The following is a 25,125-nucleotide window of genomic DNA, read 5'->3' on the forward strand; positions in this document are numbered from 1 at the left end:
TCATTGTGACTTATTAGAGTTAAGTCAATCAGAGGTAAAACCAAAATGAAACATGGCTTAATTCTCACCAACCCCAAGACAAGAGTAGACGTACTAATCTACTAAAGCTAATGATTTATTGTACCAGAAAACTGCCTGAGCACGAAACATATGTTCAGAGTGTTTCTCCATCCCAAAGAGCTCCCCTTGAAAATTTCTTAAATCATTTTTTAGCCTCATGTTGGCGCCGATGTGCCTTAAAAAGCAAATAATTTGTGACAGTGTCATCTATAAAGATAAGTTCATTAAACAACCGTATATGTAACTGGAAAAACAAATTCAAATTTTGAGCGTGTTTCATAAATAGCTTTGAAAAATGTCGTCATATAGCAAAGAAATCTATTATTCTGACAAATACTATGATGATAAGTTTGAGTACAGGTATTGGTTTCTCTCTTATTTCTGAATAATTCTTTTGGGATATCCTAGCATAATTGACTATAGGGTAGCCTGGATAGCCTATTACATAGTGGTAGACTAAACCATTGTTAGCCCAGAATGGACTATGAATTTCTGAAAGCTAATTTTGAACTTGCCTGTTTTACTGATCTTATCTACCCAGATGTGTGCTAAATGTGCCTAGGCTAGGATGGGCTATGATAGTCTACTGTCAATGGGAGAATCCTCCTCTTTGGAAACAAGCAGCACTAAGGAAATTGAACAAAATAGGAAGCTTAGAAACATCCCATTTAATTCTGATCAAAAAAATGATCACACTTGAGACTTAAGGCTCTTCTAACAGAAACATAGGCTGTGTAGAAGCTCTATGTTATGGCTGGTGAGAAAGAACCATGCTAAGAAAACAATTCTTAGCCTGGTTCATAATATGTAGAATAATTTTAGTTGGACTGTTCTGACTACAGATCACATTTTTTGCCCCCCCCTCTTAATTTGCAAATGTATGCTATAACCCAAATTAGGCTAGATGTTTCCCATGATGTTTCCAATTTTTAATTGAGTGAGGATTAATTCAATTTACAGGTTGAAACAAGAGTGATGCATATCATAGAGAATATATGCTTTGAGCTGTATACAAATTAGGAGGAGAAGTTAAATTGTAGTGGAATCAATCAAAATGTGTTACTACAATTGTTCTGCATATTACTAAGCAGTCATTTTTTTCTCAATAGCCTCAATTCTATGCTCATAACCAATCATGCTAATAAAAGTAGGTTACTATCATTACCTTAAAATATAGTTATAGAGCAATATAGGTTAAAATTCTAGTTGATTGACTTTTGGTTATCTCAGAAAAGGGTTAGGTTAGAAAATGAAACTTTCAGGGATGAGTCTAAAGGCTAAAGTATGTCTTGGGAAGGTATTTTGAAGTACCCGCCCCCACTTCTTCACCCTCTAGACAGCCCTGACCTTTGATGGCCTTTAAAAATATATGTTATAAAAGTGAAACCTTGCAATAGATCTTCTGCTTGAATGAAGTACAACAAAATTGTTTTCAGCCTCACAACATTGCTCAATCCCAATTTATGAGGTTTTAAAGATATTCAAATACATTTCCTAAATTTTGAAAAAAAAACAGAACATTGATATGCCTCAGAATGCTTCTCAAATAATAGGAATTGCATTTTCAGAACTAAAGGTAGAGAAAAGGCAACTGGTAACTGAAAATTAAGGTAAAATTTTGTTTTGTCAAAATTTCAATAGTTATAGACCTGTCATGTAGGTAAATTTCAGGGCCCTCTAGAGGGAGAAGGAGTAGAGGTGGGTATTTCAGAATATCTTCCCAGGACATACTTTAGCCTTTAGACTCATCCCTGAAAGTTTCATTTTCCAAACCTAACCCCTTTCCAAGATAGCCAAAAGTCAATCAACTAGAATTTTACCCAATATAGGGATTTTCCCCCATGAAGTATATATATTAAGTGTATATAGTATATATAAGTATATAGTATATATAGTAAACTTTCAATCCATATTTATTTGCTTTGTTGAGTAATCTTGGGTATGATAGTGATTTTTTTTATATATATTATGAGAAATCTAAACACACAGCTCAAAAAAGGTATTGTTTTCAGTAAAGTGCAGTTTATTAAAATACAATTTGGCTCTTCTTTGTGAATGAGGTCTGGTGCTGTAGAAAAGTCTGAGGTGGATTCTCAACTTGTAACCCCCCTCCTTACCCCTCTGTTTTGTTTAATTTGATTTTTCTAGCTGTTGAATACACTTTTAACAATAAATGAATCTCATTTGGAGCATTTGCATTATGGAAAAAGAGAAGTGAAAGAAAAAGTAGGATGTGTGCTTTAAAGAATTTCTGTGCCAGCATTTTAATATGTAATAAAACTAAATATGTAATAAACTAATAATAGTAATAATGTAATAAACTAATAATAGTAATAAACTAAATATGTAATAAAGTTTAAACAAAATGCAGTTTTTTTCAACATAATAGTCCAATTAACATTATTATAACATCAGTGTCACAACAATTGTGATTATTATACATTACATAATGATTAATCAGTTATTAAAGGGTATGTGGTAAAAAGAAATAGCTAATTTACACTACTATTGTTGCAATCAGAGTTGGGAAGTACATCAAGTACTTATAATTCAAGTACTAATTAAGTATAAAATCAAGGTACTTGAGTTTTGCTTAAGTACATTCTTCTAGGAGAACTTAATGCTTAGTAAAATAAATAGGTACTTAAAGCTCTGAAGTACCAATAGATTCTAAAGTACTTTGAAGTACTCACCCAAGTACATTCCACTTCAATGGAATGACTTTTTTACAGAAAAGGATTTTTCAAAAAAAAAGAAATTTCAAAACTCAAAAGTAGCAGGATTTCAGGATTTGGCAAAAAATTGTTCAAGAAAACATTTCTGAAAGAAAAATGTTTCTTTGGTAGCATTTATCCAATAATCAAAAGCTTTCAGAAAAAAAACTGATGAAGCTCAAGCAGTCTGTGAAGTACACTGCTTCATTGGTTAGTGCACTACTAGATGGTTTTGAGTGGCAGTTTAGCTTTCTGGGGGGTTCTATCTAAAGCTGCAAAGACTACATCTTTGCAACATGCATCATGCTCATGTTCAAGAACAAACTATTCCCTGACAGCTGGAAAGAAGCAGGTGCAACAATGTTGGTTGAGGAGGCTAAAAGGATGAGAACAAGTGATCCTGATGATGACAAGTCCAGCCACTTGTCAGGTGATAGTTTCTATGAATTCTCAGAAGATGAAAGCAATTCATCACAGTCTAACTCTGCAGTTGACAAAGTGAAGATAGAGGTTTTGCTGTTTCTAGGAGACAAACAGAGGGACTTTTGCATTCTTAAAGGTTACCCTCATGTATGGCAAGTTTTTCAAAAGTACATTGACTCCAAAAAGGACTTTGCTAGGAAAGCGGTTGTGGCCGAGTGGTTAAGGCGTCTGCCTAAACACCAGATTCTCTCTCTCTTTGCTAGGAGATCTCAGGCTTGATTGCTTAGCAGTGCTAGAACCAAATTCCTAGTACAATCATCTCCACCAGAAGACAAATCATTTACCTTGAACAAAGGAGGCTGCAGTCCACATTAAACCAAATAGGAGATGGTAATGAAAGCTCTTTGGGAAACAGCATTTTGTAAAGATAACACACTGACTTGTAAATATGAAAAACAGAAAAAAAAATCATTTCAGAAATAATTTTCATCATCTCTACAAGGAAGGCATAAATTCAGGTGCAATACCCAATGAATGACTTCTGTTAGGATTTCATGGTCAATTTCACCTCACAGTTGCAGTTCAAAAATAATTTCTAATTCTTATCCAAATTGAGTGTGCTATATTATTAATACATTATGTATGGACTTAGCAGAGGGCTGAGGAGTGGGATAGCTCCTATCTAGTAAAACTTAATTTTTGGTAAACTTAACTTCAATCACCCTATTTTCATTTCAAATTCCTAGATTATTCATTTAGTTTGTGTTTTTACTGCTTAATCTGAAACCAGGAAAGGAAACACCGTTTTATTAGAAAATATGTGTCCTAATTTTACATTTTGTTCTCATATGTAGGTAAAGGTTGAACCATACTGTCAGATTTTTGTCAGTTTTAGTTTTTACATGCTCAGCAGCATTTAAATCAAATGGATGCTCTCCTAAGCCAAGTGGTGGCAGACAGAAAGAGAATTAGTAGAAGTTAATTGAGAAAAAAAAGCTCACAAAAAAAGGGGAGATTGAGAAGCAGGGTTAGAAGTTTGAGAAGATAAGGAAACAGGAAAAAAAAAAATGCAAAATAGCTAAATGACTTCCATCAGTGTAAAATTTTTACAAAGTTTGGCATTTTGCATAACTTGGTGCTACATATGGTGTAATGTAGCCTGCTTCCCTTTTAGCTTCTAACCATGTACACATAGACTTATTACATTTCTTTTAAGTTGAGTTCATTTAGGATATATTGATTTTAATAATCAAATTTTTTGATTAGATACACTCATTATCAATAACTATAATTATCAATATAAAAAAATTCAGGGAGTGTCCAACCCACAGAAAATAAAGATTAAATTTGACTTTGGTCAAAACATTCAAGCAACCCATAAAAACTCAGATTTAAAACTTAACCCAATGTTTTTTTATAAAAAAAAACTCAACCCAATGAAATTTTATCTCAAATTTTTGTAGAAAGGTAGACACAGTAAACCTTGTTGATATCAATGTTACACAAGAATCAATTGTCTATATAAGTCTATGCTGCTGTGGGGTATTGGGTAAAATCCTTTTGTTCCCCAACCTTGTACATACATATATGTTAGACCTCTCCTGAATCAGGATTGTCCCCTATCTTTAAATTTTTTTTGTATCTTTAGTAAAAAAAAATCTTTTTGTAAAATGCTGCATTTTCATGAATTGTTGCCACTAGAAGATGGCTATAATGTCTGTGAAACCTTCAAATTAGGATCACAGTCTAACAATTTTTAATATTTGATCCTTTAGTATTAGTTCAAATATTCAATTATCAGTGCCATTTGTCAAGCTGGATTCAGGATCCTGTGTCTCAGAGGACGCGGGTTTGAATCCCAGTTTACCCAATTGTTCAGTTTGGGATGCAGGTCGGTGGCGTGACTCTGTAAGCTTAGCCAAAGTTGACCCAGCTCTAAATGAATACCTGGAGAAATCTGGGGAAGGTAAACAGAAAGGGTGTGCGAAAGCACAGGATGGTTGGCCCCCCCCCATTGCACTTCCTGGCTGAAGGGCCAAGAAACAGAGATCAGCACCACCGGTAGGGACTGTAAAGTCTAATGCTGTATCCTTTACCTTTTTTTTTATTTGTCAATTACTTAACGTTTTTGATAAATTTTAATATTGATTGTTATTTTAGTCAATGAGTGATTTAATTATTAAGAGAATATTTGAGTAATTATTTGTTTAGCTTCACTGTGCTTCATCTTGTTGAAATCTAAATTATGTCAAATTTACAAGTTTCCAATATTGGAAGGCTCCAATTCTACTTTCCATTAATATCTTGTCTATTGGCAAAACAAACCTCTTCAAATCAGGATCAATTTAGAAACTGTTGATGTCAATTGCTTAACATTTGAGAACTTTATTTATAAAAGGTAATTGACATTCAACTATCATCCACTGGCAAAAAATAATGAGCTGCATGTAGCCATTGGAGACTATATTGAATGAAGCATTTGTGCTTTAATGAAAATAATAGTTTGAGCAGCATTTCTTTTTCATTATAATATTTAAAATAAAACTACTGGTTGAACTTGCCAGGGAAAAAACTATTAAAATAAATGCTCTTGTGAGAACTATTTAGTTTGTTTGTTTTAGCATTACATAGATACCAATCAATATTACCTCCCTTTAAATTTATTCCTTTAAATGTACAAAAATTGGCAGAAAAATAAATTTTCACAAAAATTTGTTGACAATGTTTGAAGCAATCTATTTACGTTTTAGCAAAGCCCTAATATTTTATATTTAGGTTGAAGTGCTTTCAGAGAATTAGAGAAGATATCAGAGGATTGGCTGAGGGGGAAGGTTAGTGAAAGATCAGATTAGGCCAAAATTCTGTAATTTTTCCTATCCTTCCTGCATGTGGTAGGATTATATACACATTAGTTTCATCAATAGGGCCCATAGAAAATGCATATTGTTTTTTCCTTGAATAAAAATGACAATTATGACAGCAATAGACCTTTAAGGTTCAAGCTGGAAGTGCTGATCTCTGTTTCATGGTCCTTCAGCCAGGAAGTGGAATGGGGGCGGGAGAGGAGGCAGCCATCCTATGTTTTCGCACACCCTTCCTGATTACTTTCCCTAGATTTCTCCAGGTACCCATTTAAAGCTGGGCTGACTCTAGCTGAGCTCGAGTCACACAACTGACCCCCATCCCAAACCAAATAACTGGCTATGCCAGGAATTGAACTTGTGCCCCTTGGAGAAAGAATTCTCAAACCAGCACGCCAACCACCTAGCCAGGCCGACCAAGTTAACAGAAGTGCAACTAAGATAAAACTTTTTATGGGGGGGTCCTAAAAGTGGAGTAAGAACATAGAAACCACAAATTTTTAGGCTACTATTTTTTAATTTTAAAGGGAGTAGGATGTGCTTAAGACCAATCTGGTGAAAATAGAAGGAGCTTCCCCTCTTTGTGAATAAGTATGAAAGTTGAGATATGACCTAAACTTAAATTACTAAGTGGACATACTATTTTCTATAACAGATTGTATATTTTGAATAACAACTACAAAATTTTGCTGCTCAAACAGAAAGAGCTTCTGATTAATGTTATAATGGCCAATTTGATTCACTGAAGCTTAGTTTTGTCCTTCTTTCTCAAACTGAAGGCAGTTTTATATTTTTAGGCATGTGATGCTGCCGAAGGAACTAGTGAAGCTTGTTCCAAAAACCAAGCTTATGTCAGAAGCCGAATGGAGAGCACTAGGAGTTCAGCAGAGCCAAGGATGGGTTCACTATATGGTACACAAGCCAGGTAATCTTTTTTGTCAAATCTTTTATTCATGAAATGCTTGCTAAAGAGCTTTAATAACTTTGCAAGTAAAGTGCCTGCTTCACAGAGATTCTTCTTTATCTAGGTGTTGGAGCATGCCTTTGACTTGCATGAATCCCTTAAGTAGATGGGTAGGCAATAGTGAGTCAAAATCATGGCATCAGCATGGAAGTAGCACCAAGGAAGGCACAGATAGATGAGGCCCCCAATATCTCAGAACACTTGTTAAAACATATTCATATTTTGTTTCCTATATTAGTCATGTTGACTCTGGTTAGAAATACCTCTCAGGTATGTCTATAAGGTTACTAATACATTAACAAGGAGCTAAAGAATTGTTTATTTTACAAAAACGTCTGAGGTAGCTCTGATGCTTTTTGAGAATCAAGCTGAGATTCTGCCTTAAAAGTTGCTCTTCTAAGTGTTGTTTGGCTGCCACCTGTAGCATCAATGAATTAAAAAATAAATTATAAAAAAGAAAACAGAAGGCTTGTAGCTTAACTGGTCTTGTAATTGAGCTTGACTGAACTGAAGTAAGTGATATTGAATTATTTCTTTGTGACAGTTCCCTTTTCAGGATCATTTTCAACCTTTTTGTTATTTACTGATCAGAAGCCAAAACAAATTGATTAACCAAACTTTTTTATTTTTTCGAGATCTTAGGGTAAAGTACTTGAGCATTTGATAACTTTGTGGGTTCATAAAGAAATTCCCTTGGAAATAAGAATTAAATTCCCAAGACAACAAAAAATGTTTTGGATCCTTTAATTTTACAGGATCTTAGGGTAAAAGTACTTGAACATTTGATTATCTTGATACTTTGTACTTTCTAAAAGAATTATATGAAAATATGAATTAGATTTTCCAAAATGTCAGAAAGTGCTGTTTAAATATACAAGATTGCAGATGACATACAAAATTTTACATTTGTTAGGAAATTCCCAGAAAATAATTATTGTTTCTCAAAACGATAAAAGCGTTTTGTCGTTATAGTTTTTCTTTATTAAAAACTGAGTTTAAAAACTTTATTTATGATAGGCAGTGTGAGAAAAATCCAAAAATTACTTTTATATTAAACAGAAAGTTTAAATGTGTCCATATATCTCTGTGTTTATCTTTTCGTCTAGTGATACATTTCTTTCAACTACAAGGGAGGCTGGCATTGCAAACTTTCTACCTAGTATACACAGGTGTAGCTCCAGCATTTTTATCAGGAGGGGGCAAGAGGGGCGTACATCCAGTGAGTCAAAGGGCATGCGTTATTTAATTTTTTTTTTCTACAAATTATTGAAGGGGGGCAACTGCTCCCCCCAGCAAACAAAACCACTGCTAGTATATATCTTCTATATATATAAAAATAAGTTGTCTGTCTGTCTGTGGATGGATGGATCAGGTGACGTCACCTGAAAAAACTGGATCAGGTGACGTCAAAACTGAAAAAACTAAAAAAAGGCAAAAACTACAAAAAAAACTAAAAACTAATAAAAAAAATAAAAAAGCTAAAAAACTAAAAAAACTAAAAAAAGGCAAAAACTACAAAAAAAACTAAAAACTAATAAAAAAGCTAAGAAACTAAAAAAACTAAAAAAAGGCAAAAACTACAAAAAAAACTAAAAACTAATAAAAAAGCTAAGAAACTAAAAAAACTAAAAAAAGGCAAAAACTACAAAAAAAACTAAAAACTAATAAAAAAAATAAAAAAGCTAAAAAACTAAAAAAACTAAAAAAACTAAAAAAAGGTAAAAAACTAAAAAAACTAAAAACTAAAAAAAACTAAAAAAAAAGGAAAAAACTGAAAAATAAGCTAAAATAAAGGTAAAAACCAATAAAAAACTAAAAAAAAAACTGAAAAAACTAAAAAAAGGCAAAAACTACAAAAAAAAACTAAAAACTAATAAAAAAAGTAAAAAAGCTAAAAAACTAAAAAAACTAAAAAAAACTAAAAAAAGGTAAAAAACTAAAAAAAATAAAAAATTAAAAAAAACTAAAAAAAAGGAAAAAACTGAAAAATAAGCTAAAATAAAGGTAAAAACCAATAAAAAACTAAAAAGAAAAAAAGGAAAAAACTAAAAAAAATTTTCATCTAAAAAACTAAAAAAAACTAAAAAAGGTAAAAACTAAAAGAACTAAAAAAGAAAAAAATAAATGACGAAACTCAAAGAGAAAGCGACCAGGACAAAAGGAATGTTCGATTAGCAATCAACAAAGCACCGGGACACAGGGAGTATAAATGACGACCAGGACATAAGTAAAAAAAAAAAACTATCTATATATATAAAAATAAGTTGTCTGTGGATCTGTGGATCGTGGATCAGGTGACGTCACCTGAAAAAACTGGATCAGGTGACGTCAAAACTGAAAAAACTAAAAAAAGGCAAAAACTACAAAAAAAACTAAAAACTAATAAAAAAAATAAAAAAGCTAAAAAACTAAAAAAACTAAAAAAAGGCAAAAACTACAAAAAAAACTAAAAACTAATAAAAAAGCTAAAAAACATAAAAAAAACTAAAAAAAAGGCAAAAACTACAAAAAAACTAAAAACTAATAAAAAAAATAAAAAAGCTAAAAAACTAAAAAAACTAAAAAAACTAAAAAAAGGTAAAAAACTAAAAAAACTAAAAACTAAAAAAAACTAAAAAAAAGGAAAAAACTGAAAAATAAGCTAAAATAAAGGTAAAAACCAATAAAAAACTAAAAAAAAAACTGAAAAAACTAAAAAAAGGCAAAAACTACAAAAAAACTAAAAACTAATAAAAAAAGTAAAAAAGCTAAAAAACTAAAAAAACTAAAAAAACTAAAAAACTAAAAAAAATTTTCATCTAAAAAACTAAAAAAAACTAAAAAAGGTAAAAACTAAAAGAACTAAAAAAGAAAAAAATAAATGACGACACTCAAAGAGAAAGCGACCAGGACAAAAGGAATGTTCGATTAGCAATCAACAAAGCACCGGGAAACAGGGAGTATAAATGACGACCAGGACATAAGTAAAAAAAAAAATTAACAAAACTAAAAAGAAGGTAAAAACTACAAAAAAACTAAAAAGAAAAAAAAACTAAAAACTAATAAAAAAACTAAAAAATCTAAAAATCTAAATAAACTAAAAAAGAAAAAAAAAGAAAAAAATAAAGGAGAAAAACAAAACTAAAAAACGAATGTATATACAGACCGGTACACCGGGATACAAATGACGACCGGGACACAGGGAATATAAATGACGACCGGGACACAGGGACACAACTACAACGGGGACACCGGGAGAAACAGGGGGATATAAATGACGACCGGGACAAAAAAACTAAAAAGAAAAAAAAACTAAAAACTAATAAAAAAACTAAAAAATCTAAAAATCTAAATAAGCTAAAAAAGAAAAAAAAAGGAAAAAAATAAAGGAGAAAAACAAAACTAAAAAACGAATGTATATACAGACCGGGATACAAATGACGACCGGGACACAGGGAATATAAATGACGACCGGGACACAGGGACACAACTACAACAGGGACACCGGGGGAAACAGGGGGATGTAAATGACGACCGGGACACCGGGACAGGGAATGGTCGATTAGCAATCACCATCAACAAAGCTCAAGGGCAATCATTAGAATCATGAGGTATAGATCTGAATACAGATTGTTTTCCCATGGACCATTATATGTTGCATGTTCAAGAGTCGGTAAACCTGACAATCTATTTATATGCAAAGACAATGGGACAGCAAAGAATGTTGTATATTCGCAAGTTTTACGTAGTTAAAACCATATATATATATATATATATATATATATATATATATATATATATATATATATATATATATATATATATATATATATATATATATATATATATATATATATATATATATATATATATATATATATATATATATATATATATCTATATTCACAGGTGGGACATAGGGACACAACTACAATGGCGCGTAACTATTATGGCGCGTAACGACTTACGCGCGCGGGGGGGCTTGGGGGGGGGCGCGAAGCGCCCCCACCAACTAGGTGTTGGGGTGGCGCGAAGCGCCACCCCAACAGCTAGTATATATATATATATATATAAAAATATATAAATATATATATATATATATATATATATATATATATATATATATATATATATATATATATATATATATATATATATATATATATATATATATATATATATATATATATATATATACATATATATATATATATATATATATATATATATATATATATATATATATATATATATATATATATATATATGTAAATTTATTGATAACCTGTTGAATTGACAAAAATCATGACAGAGCAAGGAAAAGTTACGAAAAACAACAAAATAAAGGAGTCAACAAATACAACCAATAAAACAAATCAGCCAATTACTGTAGAAGAAAATTGTGCCACTTGTAATTATGAACCTTTGAATTATGGTTTTGAATTTAATTTTCAACCACTCCATATGGTTATGTGATCTTGTAATCTCTAATCAGTGTTGTATCTCAAGTCTATGGGGAAGGCGAAGTAGGTATTTGTCTTATTTGAAGCAATGCGACATAATATTTTGTTTGTTTGTTTGAATACAAATTTTTAAAAGGGATGTACAATAAAGAATGTGGGGCATTGCAATTTTGTCATTTGGTTTTGCAAGTGCTGCTCTATTAAGGCACTTAATATGGGATACTAGCAGCTGACGAGTATGTTCAAGAGACGAGCCAATTGAGAATTCCAGGTTTGATTTCAGAGCTTCCTAGAACAATTGAAGGGGGTCAAGGGGAAGTTTTTCCAGTTTAAAAGTATTATTTCTGACATTTCAGGGATAAAGTCAAGACCTGTCTTAATGTAACCTTGGCTTAATATTTCAAAATATTAGAAATCCTCTCTATGAATGTTGATATTCAGAATGTCATCAGCATAAAAAACAAGAGAGAAGACCAAACAGGACACAAGATGAGAGACACTGCGCTTAGGCATCTAGGACCTAATTATTGAATGCTGTTAGGGAAGAGACGGCTCCCTACGTGGCTCCTTTGCGAACATCGGTAAGTTCGTCACACGATACGGAAGGAGTATATTTATCAGGAGGCAGCTTCAGGCGAATTTTCTGCATCAATACATGTCTTAAAAGGCACTAATATTGGTCGTATTTATTCGTCGTTTTGCTGCAAACAAAAGCATGGCGGAATGCACCAGTGAGCCGAACGTCTAACGGACTTCATGTCCAGCCAAAACGAGCGCTTCACTGCATCAACTTTCGCCACCAACTGGACTGATATGGAGCGGCATAAAATTTATGCTTCTCTTCGTCGATTTACAATAGCTCGAAAAGCTTGCAAGGGGTAGTTGACACAATTATCAGGCAGAAAGAAAAACACTGAGTGTCGACTTTTCTTTCTTGGGAATTCGTATCAAGTCACCAATGCAAGAAGAGGATGAAGAACTAACTGTGTGGAAATCATCTACATTAAACGAGCAAGATGATATCTAAGCTGGATTCCTCCATTCTTCAAACGCATTGCGCTAACCTTATTTATCCTGCAGGAAGCTTTCCGCTTTAGGAGCTTGACAATGCATTTAATGCTAGAGAGGCGATCTCCATGTCAAAAAAAAATTTCACCTGCTCATCATAATTCGTTTCCGTATCGCCGTTGATATATATATTTATATATATATATATATATATATATATATATATATATATATATATATATATATATATATATATATATATATATATATATATATATATATATATATATATATATATATATATATATATATATATATATATATATATATATATATATATATATATATATATATATATATATATATATATATATATATATATATATATATACATATATCTATATCTATATATACAAAAATAAGTTGTCTGTCTGGGTGTCTGTCTGTCAGGTGACGTCATGTTTCTGTGTCGACTGACGTCATGAAGTTAGTTGTCGTCATTTTTGCTATGACGGTGACGTCATTAAAGATATTTAAGACATAGATGTTCACGTAGGAATCTATTAATGTTTAAGTTTAAAATGACTGATGAACTTACAATGGCAAAAGCCGATGAAGATGCTCAAAGAGTCTATGCCAAAAAACTTGCTGCTGATAGAGAAAGTCACAAAAGAAAGCGTGCCGAGGAATCAAAAGAACAGCAAGGAAACAGGCTTGAGGCTAAAGAACGCAAAACCGCGTAGTTAGATGAAGATCCACCTGGACAGCGAGAGTCAAAACATGTCAAAACTGAAAATGATAGCGATGATGATTGGGTTTGGAATTTTGACTTGGATAAGGTCATCAATGCCTACCAGATTTTAGTTAAAAAAACAAAGGTTCGGCGATATGTATTTCATAGTGAAGCCAGTCAGTCGACGGCCAACCTACCATCTTCAAAGATACCACGATAGGAAGACTCTACACCGTTCACCCCAATCAACATGAATGCTTCTTCTCTACACCGTTCACCCCAATCAACATGAATGCTTCTTCCTACGCCTGCTTTTGGTGAATGTACCCGGTCCGACATCCTTTGAGTATTTGAGAACTGTAAACGGTACTATACATGACACTTACCGTAGTGCATGCCAAGCTCTGAATTTATTGGAGAATGACCAACACTGGGATAACTGCATCAATGACACGTGCGAAACGTCAACCCCAAGTCAAATTCGTGCATTGTTTGGCATCATTTTATTGTCGTCATTTTTGCTATGACGGTGACGTCATTAAAGATATTTAAGACATATATGTTCACGTAGAAATCTATTAATGTTTAAGTTTAAAATGACTGATGAACTTACAATGTCAAAAGCCGATGAAGATGCTCAAAGAGTCTATGCTGCTGATAGAGAAAGTCAGAAAAGAAAGCGTGCCGAGGAATCAAAAGAACAGCAAGGAAACAGGCTTGAGGCTAAAGAACGCAAAACCGCGCAGTTAGATGAAGATCCACCTGGACAGCGAGAGTCAAAACATATCAAAACTGAAAATGATAGCGATGATGATTGGGTTTGGGATTTTGACTTGGATAAGGTCATCAATGCCTACCAGATTTTAGTTAAAAAAACAAAGGTTCGGCGATATGTATTTCATAGTGAAGCCAGTCAGTCGACGGCCAACCTACCATCTTCAAAGATACCACGATAGGAAGATTCTACACCGTTCACCCCAATCAACATGAATGCTTCTTTCTACGCCTGCTTTTGGTGAATGTACCCGGTCCGACATCCTTTGAGTATTTGAGAACTGCAAACGGTACTATACATGACACTTACCGTAGTGCATGCCAAGCTCTGAATTTATTGGAGAATGACCAACACTGGATAACTGCATCAATGACGCGTGCGAAACGTCAACCCCAAGTCAAATTCGTGCATTGTTTGGCATCATTTTAACAACTTGCTCTCCATCAGCTCCTACAGAGTTATGGGAAAAATCTAAGTCAAAAATGTCCGAAGATATACTCCATCGAAAACAGTTAGAGACGTCAGATATGACTTTTGATTTTACATCAGAAATTTATAACTACACTTTAGTTATTATAGAAGATTTGTGCGTACGTATGGCAAACAAACCTCTTCAGGATTTGGGAATGCCTTAACCTAACCGTATCGCTGCTGTTTCGACATGTGTAGAATTGGATCGTGAACAAAGTTACAGTACGAGTGATCTATTGTCGTATGTACAAAATAACATTTCCAAGTTAACGTCGGAACAAAAAGACATTTATGATACGATAATGCATTGTGTCGATAACAACGTTGGAGAAATTTTCTTTTTGGATGCGCCAGGAGGTACTGGTAAAACGTTTGTGATAAAACTGATTCTGGCATCAATTCGATCAAAAATGATATAGCGTTGGCAATTGCGTCGTCCGGAATAGCCGCAACATTGCTGCCTGGTGGAAGAACTGCTCATTCCGCTTTGAAATTGCCTCTGAATTTGCATTCTACAGAAACTCCCACGTGCAATATTTCCAAATCATCTGGGATGGGTAAAGTATTGCAGCAATGCAAACTTATTATTTGGGATGAGTGCACAATGGCACACAAAAAATCGCTCGAGGCTCTAGATCAATGCTTGAAAGATTTGAGAGGAAAGTCGAAACCCTTTGGCAGCACATTAATATTGCTTGCGGGAGATTTCAGGCAAACATTACCTGTAATACCTAGATCAACTCCTGCAGACGAAATGAATGCTTGCCTGAAAAATTCTAATTTATGGGCACACGTAAAAATATTAAAATTAACTACAAATATGCGTGTCCGATTGCAAAACGATGACTCTGGTCAAACATTTTCAGATCAATTGCTGGCAATTGGAAACGGAAAGCTCCCAGTAGACTCAATTTCAGGACGTATACAACTACCTGCTGATTTCTGTAATTTAGTGACGTCCAAAAATGAATTGATTGAAAAAGTATTTCCGAATATTCTAAAAAATTATAAAAATAATAAATGGCTAAGTGAAAGAGCGATTCTCGCACCCAAAAATATAGACGTCCACGAAATCAACATTATTGTTTTGACCAAGATTCGAGACCAGGCAGTCTTTTACAAGTCAGTCGACACAGTTTTGGAACCAAATGAAGCGGTTAATTATCCATCTGAATTTTTAAATTCCATAGATCTTTCAGGGTTTCCACCACACGTGCTACAACTAAAAATAGGCGTACCAATAATACTTTTAAGAAATATCAACCCACCAAAGCTTTGCAATGGCACGCGACTTGCCGTAAAAAAAACAATGGAAAACCTAATAGAGGCCACAATCTTGACAGGGCCTTTTGAGGGTGAGGCTGTTCTTATTCCTCGCATTCCCATGATTCCAACGGATCTGCCTTTTCAATTTAAAAGATTGCAATTCCCAATTCGATTAGCATTTGCAATCACCATTAACAAAACTCAAGGTCAATCATTAGAAAAATGTGGTATAGATCTTAATACTGATTGTTTTTCCCATGGACAATTGTACGTTGCATTTTGTTGTTGGTGTAATTGGATGGAGCTTCCAGAATTTCTTCTCTATGCTCCAGGATCTTTTTTCTGTTTTATCATCAACCTAGAAAAAAAAAAAAAAAAAAAAAAAAAAAAAAAAAAAAAAAAAAAAAAAAAAAAAAAAAAAAAACTCTTCACAGTCATGCTTTGTCATACTGATTAATCTACTACACACAAACTAACAATTAGTCTAATACCCTGTCAAAAATCATAAAATATCAAGTAACTCTATTATAAATACAATAATTAAAATAGTCAAAAATTTAGAAAGTGCACAAATCCATAAAAATTATAACTAACAAAATCATTGCACTTCCTACATAAAGAGGGATGTCCTACCGTCCTTAGGAAATCCCTCATTATAGTGGCGTCAGAAAGTACCAAAAAAAAATTAAAAAAAAACAACAATCAATACACTTTCATCATATATATAACAAAAAATAAAATTACCAATTTTCAAATATAATTTAATTCAACAGACTGACAACTTGCTTTCATTAACAAACATATATAAAAACAAGTGGTAAATCCAATACCAACAAAGAAATAAAAATAAAACTTAAATATATACCCCCACCAAATAAAAAGTAAACTAGGTTATATATATTTTGACTATTCAACCATAAAAAAATAAAATAATACAAAATCCAGTAAATCATTCATACTTACACAATTTTATATTTACAATATTGATTTACAATTATTTAACAGGGGAGGAAGAACCGGACAATTCATGCATTGTCATACACCCACATATACTAAACTTTTCATTACTTTACAAAACATCAATTAGGCCAGTATCCTTTACATATTGTCCTAAATACTTAACTGTCTCCCTTTGTTTATTCTTTGCAACCTTTCCTAACAGTTCTTTTATTCTGAACTGAATACCACTCTTTATTACTTGTTCTTTTAGTCTTGACCTTGCAGTCTCATACTTTTTGCATTCCATAATTATATGTTGCAAATCTTCCTCCACCCCACAGACATTGCAGTCAGATGAGTCTGTCATATTCCATCTTTTCAGCATCTTTTTCGTCTTTGCATGCCCAGTCCTCATTCTGAATATTATGTCTGCAACTCTTTTTTCTGGATGCTTCATTTCATGATTAATGTATCTGTATTCAGTGATTTCTAGGTACATGTTCAGTAATCTTTTCCTGAATTTTTCCAGTTCAACTTCTTTTAGCTTCTCACCTATCTTTATTGTGGTTTGGATATGAGGTAAAGGTGGATTTTCCATTGTTTCTTTCTTAGTAGCATCCTTTGTACATTGCATGTTCGAGGGTCGGTAAACCTGACAATCTATTTATATGCAGCGACAATTGGACAGCGAAGAATGTTGTATATTCGCAAGTTTTACGCAGTTAATTTGTATTGCATCTATCTATCTATCTATATAAAAACGAGTTGTGTGTATGCATGTTTGTTTGTTTGTAAAAAGAGCGTTTGCATATGACGTCATTATTAGTACATACGGCTTTGTATATGCACAGACAATGGGAAAGTCAAGAATGTTGTATATTCGCAATTTTTACGTAGTTTAACTCCTGCAGACGAAATGAATGCTTGCCTGAAAAATTCTAATTTATGGGCACACGTAAAAATATTAAAATTAACTACAAATATGCGTGTCCGATTGCAAAACGATGACTCTGGTCAAACATTTTCAGATCAATTGCTGGCAATTGGAAACGGAAAGCTCCCAGTAGTGGGAAAGCCAAGAATGTTGTATATTCGCAATTTTTACGTAGTTTGAAACACATATATAAATCTATCTATATTCACAGGTGGGACACAGGGACACAACTACAATGGCGCGTAACTAATATGGCGCGTAACGACTTACGCGCGCGGGGGGGCTTGGGGGGGCGCGAAGCGCCCCACCAACTAGGTGTTGGGGTGGCGCGAAGCGCCACCCCAACAGCTAGCATATATATATATATATATATATATGTTGGGTGTTGGGTATATATATATATATATATATATATATATATATATATATATATATATATATATGTATAGGTATATACCTAGTTGGTATATATGTTGGTACTAGTTGGTATATATGTATATGTATACCTAGTTGGTGTATATATATATATATATATATATATATATATATATATATATATATATATATATATATATATATATATACATATATATATATATATATATATATATATATATATATATATATATATATATATATATATATATATATATATAGATATATATAGATATATATATATATATATATATATATATATATATATATATATATATATATATATATATATATATATATATATATATATATATATATATATATATATATATATATATATATATATATATATATATATATATATATATATATATATATATATGTGTGTGTGTGTCCCGGGCGTCATTTATATTCGTCAGGATATTGTAGGGCATCGTAGCATCGATGAGTTTAAGCAATTCTTGTCAACTGATTGTTTCGCCTATAAAGAATATTATCTCGAGGTAAGAACTGATCACTGACCACAACGATTGCCACTTTGTTGATAGTTGCGTATCAGGAGGCATCAATTCGATTGCTGTTTTTAAGCAGAAGCACTAAATTATTATTTTTGTGGAAAAGATGATATATATAAATATATATATATATTTTCTTTTTAGATTTTTTGTAGTTTTTACCTTTTTTAGTTTTTTTCTTCTTTTGTATTAATGCTAAAGCCAAGGTTCAAACCTGGAGCTTCTCGGACCTAGAACCTGAAACATAACGCTTTACCAACTCAGCTACTTCGGCGTGAATACATTCGCTTTGAGCAGCTTCCTCGGGTGTTGCCATTGTAGGTTCTTCAGTCATTTTACAATTAGAAATTTCTCTTTCAACGGTCTTCTTACAATTAAAAATTTGTCTTTGAACGATATTCTTAAATACCTGTGTCCTGGTCGTCATTTATATTGCCTGTGTCCCGGTCGTCATTTGTGTCCCGGTATCCCAGTCTGTAATTTCTCCTTGGGTGTCCCGGTCGTTATTTATATTCCCTCTCTCCCGGTCGTCATTTGTGTCCCGGTCTGTAATTTCTCTTTGAGTGTTTTTTCTTTTTAGTATTTTTTAGTTTTTTACATTTTTTCTTTTTTCAGTTTTCTTTTTCTTCTTTATTTTTCAGCTTCACTATGAAATACATATCGCCGAACCTTTGTTTTTTTAACTAAAATCTGGTAGGCATTGATGACCTTATCCAAGTCAAGATCCCAAACCCAATCATCATCGCTATCATTTTCAGTTTTGATATGTTTTGACTCTCGCTGTCCAGGTGGATCTTCATCTAACTGCGCGGTTTTGCGTTCTTTAGCCTCAAGCCTGTTTCCTTGCTGTTCTTTTGATTCCTCGGCACGCTTTCTTTTCTGACTTTCTCTATCAGCAGCAAGTTTTTTGGCATAGACTCTTTGAGCATCTTCATCGGATATATATATATATATATATATATATATATATATATATATATATATATATATATATATATATGTTTTTAACTACGTAAAACTTGCGAATATACAACATTCTTTGCTGTCCCATCGTCTGTGCATATAAATAGATTGTCAGGTTTACCGACTCTTGAACATGCAACGCATAATGGTCCATGGGCAAAAAAATCCGTATTCAGATCTATACCTCATGATTCTATTGATTGCCCTTGAGCTTTGTTGATGGTGATTGCTAATCGATCATTTCCTTTGTTGCCGTCGTCATTTATATATCCCCCTGTGCCCCCGGCGTCCCCGTTGTAGTTGTGTCCCTGTGTCCGGGTCGTCATTTATATTCCCTGTGTCCCCGTCGTCATTTGTGTCCCGGTGTCCCAGTCTGTGATTTCTATTTGAGTGTCCCGGGCGTCATTTATATTCGTCAGGATATTGTAGGGCATCGTAGCATCGATGAGTTTAAGCAATTCTTGTCAACTGATTGTTTTGCCTATAAAGAATATTATCTCGAGGTAAGAACTGATCACCGACCACAACGATTGCCACTTTGTTGATAGTTGCGTATCAGGAGGCATCAATTCGATTGCTGTTTTTAAGCAGAAGCACTAAATTATTATTTTTGTGGAAAAGATGATATATATAAATATATATATATATATTTTCTTTTTAGTTTTTTTGTAGTTTTTACCTTTTTTAGTTTTTTTCTTCTTTTGTATTAATGCTAAAGCCAAGGCTCAAACCTGGAGCCTCTCGGACCTAGAACCTGAAACATAACGCTTTACCAACTCAGCTACTTCGGCGTGAATACATTCGTTTTGAGCAGCTTCCTCGGGTGTTGCCATTGTTGTCCTGGTCGTCATTTATATTGCCTGTGTCCCGGTCGTCATTTGTGTCCCGGTATCCCAGTGTGTAATTTCTCCTTGAGTGTCCCGGTCGTTATTTATATTCCCTCTGTCCCGGTCGTCATTTGTGTCCCGGTCTGTAATTTCTCTTTGAGTGTTTTTTCTTTTTAGTATTTTTTAGTTTTTTACATTTTTTCTTTTTTCAGTTTTCTTTTTCTTCTTTGTTTTTCAGCTTCACTATGAAATACATATCGCCGAACCTTTGTTTTTTTAACTAAAATCTGGTAGGCATTGATGACTTTATCCAAGTCAAGATCCCAAACCCAATCATCATCGCTATCATTTTCAGTTTTGATATGTTTTGACTCTCGCTGTCCAGGTGGATCTTCATCTAACTGCGCGGTTTTGCGTTCTTTAGCCTCAAGCCTGTTTCCTTGCTGTTCTTTTGATTCCTCGGCACGCTTTCTTTTCTGACTTTCTCTATCAGCAGCAAGTTTTTTGGCATAGACTCTTTGAGCATCTTCATCGGCTTTTGCCATTGTAAGTTCATCAGTCATTTTAAACTTAAACATTAATAGATTTCTACGTGAACATATATGTCTTAAATATCTTTAATGACGTCACCGTCATAGCAAAAAGGACGACAACTAACTTCATGACGCCAGTCGACACAGAAACATGACGTCACCTGATCCACAGACAGACAACTTATTTTTATATATATAGATAGATATAATTCTAAAATTGTCAGGTAATTTTCTATTTTGAAATAAAAACTAAAAATTATTGCTCAGACAACATAAATATTTTTGATATTTACATAATAGCTTTAGTGGTTTTGGACTGAAAACTAAATATGCTAATCAAATTGGGAATTGCAATATTTTAGGTTGAAAAGGCAGATCCATTGGAATCATGAGAATGTGTGGAATAAGAAAAGCCTCACCCTCAAAAGGCCCTGTCAAGATTGTTGCCTCTATTACGTTATAACAGACATAACACGTCATTTGTGTCCCGGTCTGTAGTTTCGTTAGTCGACAAACATGACGTCAGACGACAAACAACTTCATGACGACATACAGCTCAATCCTTATAATGACGTCAGTCGACAAACATGACGTCAGTCGACACACAAACATGACGTCAGTCGACAGACAGACAAACAACTTATTTTTATATATATAAGATATATATATATATATCTATATATATAAAAATAAGTTGTCTGTGTGTTGTGTGTGTCGAGTGACGTCATGTTTGTCGACTGACGTCATTATAAGGATTGAGCTGTATGCGTCATGAAGTTGTTTGTCGACTGACGTCATGTTTGTCAACTGATGAAATTACATACCGGGACACAGGGAATATAAATGACGACCGGGAACCTCAAAAGAGAAATTACAGACTGGGACATCCGGACACAAATCACGACCGGGACACAGGGAATAAAAATAAAGACCGGGACACAGGGACACAACTACAACAGGGACGCCGGGATATATAAATGACGACTGGGGCACAGGTATTGTTCGAATAGAAATAACAGACCGGGACACAAATGACGACCGGGACACAGGGAATATAAATGAAGACCGGGACACTCAAAGAGAAATTAAAAACTGGGACACCGGGACCTAAATGACGACCGGGACACAGGGAATATAAATGACGACCGGGACACATCATTAGAATAATGAGGTATAGATCTGAATACGGATTGTTTTTCCCATGGACAATTATATGTTGCATGTTCAAGAGTCAGTAAACCTGACAATCTATTTATATGCACAGACAATGGGACAGCGAAGAATGTTGTATATTCGCAGGTTTTACGTAGTTAAAAACATATATATATATATATATATATATATATATATATATATATATATATATATATATATATATATATATATATATATTATATATATATATATATGTATATATATATATATAATATATATATATATAACAGCTAGTATATATATATATTATAAATCTATATATTATAGATCTATATATTATATATTATAAATATATTATAAATCCTCAGAGGTTAGGAATTGATTCTCCAAAATGACAAAAATTGATTTGGCTGTTTAATTTTTACAAGATTTCAGGTTAAGTATTTTAGCACTTGATTAACCTGTAACTTTGTACATTCACATAGAAATTCCCTGAAAATATGAACTAGTTCGCCAATAAGATAAAAATATCTTCGCTGTTTAAACTTTACGAGATCTCAGGGTAAAGCATTTGAGCACTATATTGATATGTAACTTAGTACATTCATAAGAAATTTTCTTGAAGTAAGAAGTAATTCCCCAAGATGACAAAACAAACTATGGCAGATGCATACACATACAAAAAGAAATTTTGCTTGTCTTCCCATTAATTTAAACACCCGTTATGTATACTTTTGTCATTTTATCTCTTTTAAAAATATGTATGTTTTTGAGTTAGTTCATTTGGTTAAACTTTTGCTAATTTTTGTGTGATAATTTCAGCAAGTTATATATGTTAAGTATAGTCTATATATTAGAGAATTTTTATTTTCAGAGCCTCATATTCTGCTCTTTCGTCGTCCAATCACTACTCCCCCTCCATCAGAAGAAGAAAGTTAAACGTAATCCTTGCTTTAATTTCAAGCGTTTTTTTTTATAAGTGGTTCAGTGCTTAAACAACGATGTTTCCTGTTTTTATGGTGGCTTCTCACTGAAGAACTATGTATTTTTAACGTCGAAATATGCGATCTTCTTAAAAAAGTTTTCTAGTATCATAGTTTGGAGGTTATAGCTTTTGAAATAAAACATACTTGTTGAAATTTGCTCTGTATATTTTAAGTATCGGCCAAAGATCATTTAGAACATTTTGAACACATTTTCTAAAAATGAGGCAGTTTAAAATGACATTTTGTTGGGAAAATGGTGACTGTCTAGGTTATGTCAATGCAGATTTTAATTATCAGATTCTTCAATATGAAAAATAATACCCATAAAATCAGCAACGTGCTGTGATAAAATTGTTTTGGTTTAGTGTTTAAGTTGATGCTATATAATTGTTAGTCGTATTTGACATTTGTCTATAAATTTTCATGTTATAGTTATTTGAAAAGAATATATTACAATTCTAAACTAATAAAAATTTTGTTCTTGATTCGCTGCAGGTAAAACTATTCCTAGTCGAATTACTGCATTCTCCCCTTTTTCCAATCCATAAAACTGACAATTGAAAAGGGTATACTTCATAGAAAAGTATTTATCTATATCTGCAATATTCTGGAGAACCGAAAAGGACGTTAGTGTCTTGTAGTGACATTCGTAACTATACAGACAAATGTACCATAAGATCCTTATTAGAAAGGCATAAATGTTTAGGAGCTGAAGGCTTCAGGAGACTGCAACAAACCTGTTTTTTTTCTGTGCAGGTAAGCAATATTTTTAAGAGACTCCAATCTCTTTTAACTTGTATCTCAGTAAAATCACTGTGTGCCATCTCTTAAATTTATGTGGACATTTTGACAACTGACCAAACGCATTTGCATGGATGGCTAGGCATTGGGGATAATGCCTTGCACATGTGACGCCTCCTTCCGTCCATGATATATATAGTAGCATATCTGTCAGAGGATTAATTCATTCTCTGACTGACAGTATAAGCATGTATACGATCAGTAGTAGCAATTCCTATACCCTCCATTAAAGATTTTTGAAACACGTCAATCTAAACCTATCTTCAGGACTCCACCTCTTTGCGCAGGCACAATGACAAATGTTTAGCCCTTTTATCCGATGGAAAACCAAGTAACAACTGAAACTATTACTCTGATGTACTGGGAACTTCCCAGTCCACGTGCTATGATGTGTGCCATTTTTGAAGATACTTTTCGCTACTGTTTGTATATATACTTATGCTGTGCTCTGACTTGAATGTCAGTTAATTAAGAAGTTTATCCAAGCCACTTTTCCGGTTTTCTGGCATTGACTCCTCAAACAAGTATCATTTATCAGTTCTGTTGGTTAATTTAAATCGTCTAACAGTATTAAAAAAAAGAACCCAATAACAATGACAGATTTAAGACAGCTTTGCGAACAGAATAAAGAAAAGATTTTACTCTTTCGTTTATCCTGTAAATTTTAATGTGATCAGTTTTCCTTGTCTTCACGATCTGTAAGAGTAATTTTGATCGAGATATAGCCTCCATGACAGCAGAAGGAACACTATTTAAGAAATCATGACCAGTTGGAAGTGGTTCTTCAAAATTTATCTGAAGTTTTATTGTCCGCTCCACAAAATTCAATTCAGAAGGGATTTTTGAGAAGAAGAAAGCAACATTACAACACAAAATCAAATATTCAGTGAAAGTTACCAATAGTCGAGTAGATTATATCTTGTCTGGAAGATTATTTTCTTGTAGAAATTTTGCGAGGAAATACCCCAAAATTTAGTGCCAGGCTGGTTTAACTCCTGCAGTTTATCAAAGTAATTCCGCTTTAATTCGCCCTTTCATCCATGTACGGGGGTTCAAATCAAAATGTTTTAATTCTAGTTTACTTTCTATCTCAGCGAAATATGAAGACTTTTTAGTCACTAATGTAAGTAGTTTTTTGTTTTTCAAAAAGAGAAAAGAAAAATCATTGCACTTCCACTGGGAAAACAAGGATACCAAGTCTTAAAAGATCTACGAATGGATGTCATCTACAAAACCTGTATAAAGAGATCTTGGCGATTTCGTAATATAGCGGCATAGACTGCCTATCTCGTGACTCCAGGAAACTAATTTGTGTAAAAT

The 25,125-nt window shown here is 33.1% G+C and overlaps 1 protein-coding gene across 1 annotated transcript; it reads left to right on the forward strand.

Moving 5' to 3' along the window:
* The first annotated feature begins 260 nt into the window (after positions 1-260).
* LOC136031196 (cyclin-dependent kinases regulatory subunit-like) lies at positions 261-23,157 on the forward strand. The gene is made up of 3 exons (XM_065710554.1): positions 261-420; positions 6,856-6,983; positions 22,893-23,157. The coding sequence occupies exons 1-3, from the start codon at positions 356-358 to the stop codon at positions 22,955-22,957; spliced, it is 258 nt and encodes an 85-aa protein (XP_065566626.1). The 5' UTR covers positions 261-355; the 3' UTR covers positions 22,958-23,157.
* The last annotated feature ends 1,968 nt before the right edge of the window (positions 23,158-25,125 follow it).

Source organism: Artemia franciscana, chromosome 9 (genome assembly GCF_032884065.1).
Source record: "Artemia franciscana chromosome 9, ASM3288406v1, whole genome shotgun sequence".
Taxonomy (NCBI): domain Eukaryota; kingdom Metazoa; phylum Arthropoda; class Branchiopoda; order Anostraca; family Artemiidae; genus Artemia; species Artemia franciscana.

Bases quoted from the DNA above. Each gene is read 5' to 3' on its own strand.
- LOC136031196 (XM_065710554.1), top strand. From the start codon at position 356: ATGTCGTCATATAGCAAAGAAATCTATTATTCTGACAAATACTATGAT. The intron at 421-6,855 runs GTATTGGTTTCT...TTATATTTTTAG, and splicing joins GATGATAAGTTTGAGTACAG to GCATGTGATGCTGCCGAAGG. The intron at 6,984-22,892 runs GTAATCTTTTTT...TTTTATTTTCAG, and splicing joins CTATATGGTACACAAGCCAG to AGCCTCATATTCTGCTCTTT.